Raw genomic sequence first — 7,360 nt, forward strand, 5'->3', positions numbered from 1 at the left:
TGCAGCTGGTGACGCGGAGCCCGCGGCCGCCGGAGCGCCCGGAGCTCCGCCCCCCGGCCCGCGGGCACTTCCGGGACCGCTCTGGGCCGCACGGAGGTCCTGGCGTCTCTGTGGTCCCGCCGCGCCGGCCAAAGCCGCATGCAGTCACCCCTGCGCTGGGACGCGAGGAACCAGACCAGGAGACCTTCCCCGGGGCCGTCCCCAAAGTGCGTTTTGACCCTGGGGAAATAGCTGAGCAAGGTTGACAGGAATACAGAGAAGGAAACTGAGGTCGGGAAGGATGGGGCTGTCTAGAGCCGCAGGCACCCTCTGCGCCCGCCCTACGGCTGGGTGCAAGCCAGAGGCCGCCGGGGTGTCTGGGGTCTCCAGGAGAAGGGGAAGGGATCCCCGTTACCCCGCACAGGCAGGGGTCCTGTTAGCATTTACACACCCCCCTTCAAGGGTAGCCCCGGTCCTGCCTGTCCTCTTCGCCCCCACAGAGACAGAGATGAGAGGAAGGGGCCAGATGGAGGCCCAAGAGGTGGCAGAGAGTGTAGGCGGGACCCCTTCAGAGCCCTGGAGACCCCCAATTCTGTGCATCTGAGGGCTGACCTCCAGCCATGAGGCGCCTCTTAGAAGAGGCGAGGGAAGAGGAGGGAAGAAGGATGTGTTCTTGAACCCTGCCGCCCCATTCCCAGGCGCTCAACTCTGCTTCTGATGGCAAGACTTGCCCCTCCACCCAGTGCTCCAGCCCTTGGCCCACCGCAGCTCAGGTGCTGCGGCTGCTTAGCCTGGAGAGAGCCTCCCTCAGGAAACTGCAGCCCAATCACAGGGGACCAGTAGAATTCATGGGCCCTGGAGGCAGGTGGCAGGGGCAGTATCCCTCCACCAGCATCCCACCTGGCAGAGGGATGCTGCCCCTGCCACCTGCCCACTCTTCTTCAGCACCCTCAGCCCTGGCCCTCAGGTACCTCTGAGTTCCCCCCATGACCCAGCCCCCCCTGCACACCTGCCACCCTGCCCCAATGCTCCAAGGGGTTGGCAGCAGCTGCCACTCCTCTAGCCAGCAGCCTGGGCTCTGTGGGGACCAGCCACCTCAGACCGTGAGCGTTGGACCACAACCAGCCATGCAGAGCTAGGGGCGGCAAGGGCTGTTTCCTTTTTCTCTCCCTCCAGCTCCTCGGGTCACAGGCCAGGCCAACATGCTGAGCCCCCTTGGGGATGGGGGGAGCCTGGGCCACACCCCAAGTGTCTCAGGTGCTTCCTCTTTGCAACAATTCCCAGAATCCCCACCCCCCACACACACTCCCAGACCAACCACAGTCACTTTTTCAGCCAGATCTCATGGCCCTCACAATAAATGTTATTGACATGTTGAATATTAGTAACTCATTTTACAGAGGAGGGAAAGCAAGGTTCGGAGAAAGTTAGAGAGGGACCCAAGGTCAGGGGCAGAAGTGGGGAACAGACAGAAGGCACTCATTCCACCCTCCGCCCCTAGGGACCAGAGCTGTAGCCAACACAGCAGTAGTAGTCTGCATCGTCCTCAGGCTGCACAGGGTTGATGGTCAGAATGCAGGCATTGTGGGCCATGTCCTTAGTGGCAGAGAACCGATCAGGAATGTCATCAGGCCGGTGTTGTTCCTCCTCTGAGTGACAGTAGAGGAGGTAGCGGGGGGCACTGCCTGCCCGCTGCTGGTACCAAGACACACTGTAGTCCCCGATGGTGGCATGCTGGGGGCTGAGTGTGCAGGAGAGTTGAGCCACTTGGCCTGGGAAAACCAGCAGTGCATCCGGCTGGGCCAGGGCTGGCTGGGAGACTGAGAGACACAGACCCACTCAGAACTGGCCTGCAACCTTTTCCTCCTGTCCTCGTCCTATGTGGGCCTGGTCAGATTCCAAAAAGATGCCCAGTCCCAAAGGTTCGATAGCCCAGTGCAATGAGATTGGCTCTGGATGGGGTGCAGGAGGCCTGCTTCTGTGTGACTTAGGGTGACTGGGCCTACGTTTCCCTCTGTGGAACTGGTGGGTCCCCCTGCCACCCACCCCCGTTCTCGGAAGACCCTTCTCCCCTCGGTCACACACAGCTCTCTCAAACTCTGACTACATGCAGACTAACCACCCCCAGGAACCTCCTGGGCTGCACCGACCCATCAACTCAGCTTCGGGCAACTGGCTCCCTGGGACCTTGTCAGGTTAAGTTGCCTCTGAGGCCCTGTGGTGTAGGGAGCAGCCCACACCAGCTTCCCCTGTGAAGAACTAAGAATGAGACCAGCTCCATTCTCCTCAGAGTACCCAAAATCAGAGTCTGAAGTGACCCTAGCGATCTGGTAATTCACAATGGGGAAACCAAGGCCCACACAGGGGAGTGACTTGCACCAGGTCAGGAGCAGAGCTGCCTGAAGCCAGGTCTCCCCTCAAACCCAGTGCCCCTCCCAGGATCTTCCCCACTGTTCCCATCAATTTGCTTCCTCACAGGGATCTTCTGGGGTCAATGCCATCCCCCATCCCACACCCAGGTTAGCCAGGCCCAGGGAGGCCTCACCTGCCAGGAGAGTCCCAGTCAGAAGGAGGGCCAGGGCCAGACACCCACAAACCATGGCCAGAGGCAGGGAGGCAGGCTGGCAGTTCTTCTGCTGGGCTATGTTCCAGGTGCTTTGGGGCACAGGGCTGGGGATGCCTCTGGACCACAACAGGGCATGCAAATCAGCCCATTGCGGGGCGGGCGGGGTGCTGGCTGGGGCCCAATGGCCAGGCCCTATCTTCCCAAATGTCAGGTCTTGGCCCCACAGGGCCTTCAGAGAATAGGAGCCCAGAAGTCCACATGTCCTCATATACGGTTATAGCGGGGGATGGAGTCTGCTTTCTTATTAAGGTACAGCTGGCACACAGGAAAGTGCATACATCTTAAGTATGTAGCGCAATAATTTTATGTACACACCCTATAACCTCCACTGTATCAAGATTTAGAACATTTCCGTCTCCCTGGGAGGCCCCTCATGCACATTTTAAGTCGGTCACAGCCTCACTCCCAAGGGAGCCATCATTCTGATTTCTTTTACCTTAGATTAGTTTTGCCTGCTCTAGAACTTTAGTGAAATGGTAGTGTGTCCTCTTTTGTGCCTGCTTCTTTTGTTCAGCATTATCAGAGTCATCCATGTGTGTGCAGCAATATTTAATTCATACTCAGGACTGTGTGTAATCCATTGTGTGGAATACCAGAATTAGTTTGTCCATTCTCCTGTTAGACATTTAGGTGCTGTCTTCGTCCATTTTCTGTTGCTTATAACAGAATACCAGGAACCAGGTAATTTGTGAAGAAACGAAATTTATTTCTTACAGTGGAAGCTAAGAAGTCCAAGGTCAGATGGTGGAATCTGGGGAGGGCCTTCTTGCTGGTGGAAACACTGCAGTCTTCTGAGGCAGCACAGGGCATCACACGGTGAGGAGGCTAAGTGCGCTAGTGTAAAGTGTCTCTTCCTCTTCTTATAAAGCCATAAGTCCCACTCCCGTGATAACCCACTAATTCATTAACCCATTAATCCATTCATTAATCTAATCATGAGGGCTCTGCCCTCATGACCCAATTACCTCTTTTTTTTTCTTTCTTTTCTTTTTGTTTTTGGCAGCTAGCCAATATGGGGATCTGAACCCTCAACGCTGGTGTTCTCAGTACCGCATTCTACCAACTGAGCTAACCAGTCACCCCCAATTACCCGTCAAAGGCCCCATCTTTCCATAGACAGATCTCCCACCCTCTTAATATTATTACAATGGGGATTAAGTTTCAACATGAGTTTTGAAGGGGACAAACATTCAAACCATAGCAGGTGCTTTCCAGTCTTTGGCCATTGTAAATAAAACTGTTGTGAACATTCCAGTCAATGTCTTTTGGGTGTACTTGTGTTCTCATTTCTGCTATATAGACACCCAGGAATGGAACTGCCAGGTGGTAGGGAATGTGTACATTATACTATAGTAGATATTGCCAGGGTTCCCAACATGGTGGTATCAATCTGCACTCTTACCAGCAGGGTAAGAGAGTTCTCAAGACTTCACACCCTTCCAGCACTTGGCATTGTCAGTCCCTTTTAATTTGCCAGACACAGGAGAGCTGAGGTAGTTTTCATGAGTTTGAATTAACATGACTTCAGCCAAGTTACTTCCCCTGTCTGTGCCTCAGTTTCCTCATCTGGAAAGTGAAGATAAGCCCTGCCAGAGGGTTGTGAAGATGCAAAGACAGGACCTATGTGCCCAGTGCTGGGCACAGTGCATTTATTAATCATGTTTCTTGTTTCCTGTATTCTGGTGTTTGGGGCCTTGCTGACGCTGGGGGGACTGACCCTTCCAGAGTTAGCCAATCCCTAGAGATAGTAAACAACTTTGTACTTTTCAATGCAAACCAGCCAATCCCAAGCCCACACCCCCAACCACATCCATCACCGGGCTCTCACACTCCATTTGTGCTAAACACCCCATGGCCAGGCACCAGACAACTAGGGACAGCCTCTATGCTACAAGGCCCACTGAAATTATTCAATCCTAAACCTGCCTACCCTGCTTTGCCTATTCCCTCAGGAACCACAATAAAAGCACTTCCCCACAATTCCTCCATCTCCCTCTGCCTCCTAACCAACCCTTGTAATTCCCCATGCGACCCCCCATGGCATAATGTTCCCTCTTCTTGGAAACTGTGAGTAACAAACTATCTTTTCAATGGCAATCACCTCCTGATCTGTTGGCTTCACCATACCTGAGTAATAATAAAACTCACAGCCTCCAGAGCTCCCTTGTGGGGTATCGGAGCCCCTCTGCTGTTCTCACTCTCTTCCTGACACCTCCTAAGGGCATAAAAGACTTAAAGATAAAAGACTTCCTCCTCAATGGCACTGAAGACTGAGCCCATTGGACAGGAGAGTGGTGACTATTAGAGCTGAGGCTCTAGGCCTGGAGTGGCCTTTCCTTCCAGAGTCTGACTCCAGGCACTAGAGTCTCCACACTCAAAGTTTCCTGAGCTGTGTTCTGCAGGACACAGGTCCCTAGATATATGCTGGCCCAGGGAGAATGTGCCCCATGTTTACATAAGTTTGGGAAATGTTGCCTGTTCCCACAGTACTGATTTGAGCACTTGCTACATGCCAAGCACCAAAATGTTACCACATTTAATCCACACAACAACTCTGCTGAATCATGGTTCTTACCCCCTTTTACAGATGGAAACACTGAGGCCATCCAAAGGAAAGGCATCCAAGGTCAGATGGGAGAATCTGGGGAGGGTCTTCTTGCTGGTGGAAGCACTCTGCAGAGTTCTGAGGCAGCACAGGGGCAGAGAGTGATGAGGCGAGCTGCACGGAGGACCCGGCCTCCCTCCTGCCTCACTGTCCAAAACTATGCCTGTGGAAGGCGGGGCAAACAGCCTGATCATGGGGTGGGGAGCAATTCTAAACCCTTGGGCAAAAAAGGGAGCTGGCAAAAAGACCGGGGAGGGGACTACCCTAGGCACCCACATAGCATCCTGGCTGGAGGGGTGTGATGGGGGCTGGTGGGGAAGGGGTGGGAAACAGAAGCGGAGAGACAGAAAAGAGGTGGTAGGCAAGAAGGAAAGAGAATGAAGAGGGACAGAGGAAAAAAAAGTCAAAAAAAAGAGGGCCGGCACATGGCTTGGTTGGGAGAGTGTGATGCTGATAACACCAAGGCCACAGGTTCAGATCCTATATAGGGATGGCCGGTTAGCTCACTTGGGAGAGCGTGGTGCTGACAACACCAAGTCAAGGGTTAAGATCCCCTTACCAGTCATCTTTAAAAAATAAAAAAGTCAAAAAAAGGATGAACACATGGAGAGGCAGAGAAACAGTATGAGAACATAGAAAAAGAAGGCAGACAGAGGAGGGGAAGGAGGGAAGAGAGTGGCAGAGGTGGACAAATATCAGACAGCAGGGAGAGGGACTAGCTAGTGGTGAGAGTGAACAAGGAGGTACTTGTGACCCGCCATGGATCCACGAGGCCCAGTGACAAGACCGAAAGCAGGACAATGCATAATGGGAGGACACGCTGGAAAACACATTGGCAGTTTCTTATAGTCAAACGTATACCTGCTATATGACCCAGCAATCCCTCTTGTGGTATTTACTACGTAGAGAAATGAAAACTTCCAATCACACAAAAATCTGTAGGTAAATGTCTATCTATACTGTCTTTATTCATAACCTCTAAAAACTGGAAACAACCCAAAACGACAGCAGGTGAGTGGATCAACACACTGTGATACATCAGACAATGGGACACTCTCTGGCCCTAAAAAGGAATGCACTATTGATACATGTGACAACCTTGATGAATCCCAAATGCATCAGACTTGAAAGGCTTCATACTGTATGATTCTATTTATATGAACATTCCAGGAGAGGCAGGGACAGAAAACAGAGCAGTGGATGCCAGGTTGACTACAAAGGGACACAAAATAATTTGGGGAGATGATAGAAAAGTTCTGTAGCCTGACTGTGGTGGTGGTCGTATGAGATTTGTCAGAACTCGAAAAGGAAGAAAAAGGGTCAATTTTACTGTATGTAAATTATACCTCAGACAAAACAGAAAAAGTAACAAGGACAGAAGACAGGAGAGCCTGGGAGTGGGAAGGAAGGTAGAGGGAAAGCAAGCCAGTAGGGGAAGAGGGCCTTGAGTTGGGAGGGAGCCTGCAGAGGGTGGGGAGGACGCCCCTCCCTCACGCCCCGTTTTAGCCTGGTGAGGGGTGTGGTCTCTGGAAGCTGTCATCGGGGTATGCCAGGACCCCAGGGTTCGAGTCCCCACTAAGGGCCTGACCAGAGCCCCGCCTCAGGGAATGCCCGCCCCGCTCCAGGCTCAGCTGCTCCAGGCTCAGTTACGTTACCCGGATACTGGGGGGAAGGTATTTCCTGCCTAGATGTCTTGGCGGCTCCCACTGCCATGGAGACCAGCGTGGGATCTGGCCCGGCGAGCTGCGGAAGAGGCCAGGGGTCTTGGGCTAGCTGCAGGGGCTGTTTTCGGGCTGGTGGAGCAGAACCCCAGAGGTGGCTGAGCAGGGGCCTGGGCCTGGGATCACCCGCTCATCCGTCCTCACACATACACATCTCCCCACGGGGCCCCACCCCGGAGTAGGCGCTTCCTGATTTGCGGGGGTCCGGGGACAAAGCCCACCACATCTGTCTCCTCCCCGCTGAAGCCATGTTTATCACGGTGCTGTTTGGAGGTAAGTGGGGTCCCCTGGCAGGCAGGCGGGTGAAGGGTGGGCACACACAGAGGCGTGCTTCCCTCTGCCCTGGGGTGGGAAGGAGAGGGGTGCGGATGGGGCGGGGTGGGGGTGGGGAGCCGCTCGGCGAGGCGAACCGAACGCCTGCAGGCGTCC

At 53.8% G+C, this 7,360-nt stretch overlaps 2 protein-coding genes across 4 annotated transcripts in view; one reads left to right on the forward strand and one right to left on the reverse strand.

Annotated features, from left to right (window-relative positions):
* Positions 1-1,476: 1,476 nt before the first annotated feature.
* On the reverse strand, positions 1,477-2,579 carry VPREB3 (pre-B lymphocyte 3). Its single transcript, XM_008568600.1, has 2 exons — positions 2,525-2,579; positions 1,477-1,799 (listed from the first exon to the last, which is right to left on the reverse strand). The coding sequence occupies exons 1-2, from the start codon at positions 2,577-2,579 to the stop codon at positions 1,477-1,479; spliced, it is 378 nt and encodes a 125-aa protein (XP_008566822.1).
* Positions 2,580-5,868: 3,289 nt separating this feature from the next.
* Positions 5,869-7,360, forward strand: part of LOC103587148 (chromosome unknown open reading frame, human C22orf15) — a 3,858-nt gene continuing 2,366 nt past the window's right edge. For all 3 annotated transcript variants that reach the window (XM_008568564.1, XM_008568565.1, XM_008568566.1), the window contains exon 1: positions 5,869-7,204. In XM_008568564.1, coding sequence (XP_008566786.1) covers positions 7,180-7,204 — 25 coding nt within the window. In that variant the 5' untranslated portion in view covers positions 5,869-7,179. The remainder of the gene's footprint in view (positions 7,205-7,360) is intronic.

Source organism: Galeopterus variegatus, unplaced genomic scaffold (assembly GCF_000696425.1).
Source record: "Galeopterus variegatus unplaced genomic scaffold, G_variegatus-3.0.2 Scaffold424, whole genome shotgun sequence".
In the NCBI taxonomy this organism is placed as follows: Eukaryota; Metazoa; Chordata; class Mammalia; order Dermoptera; family Cynocephalidae; genus Galeopterus; species Galeopterus variegatus.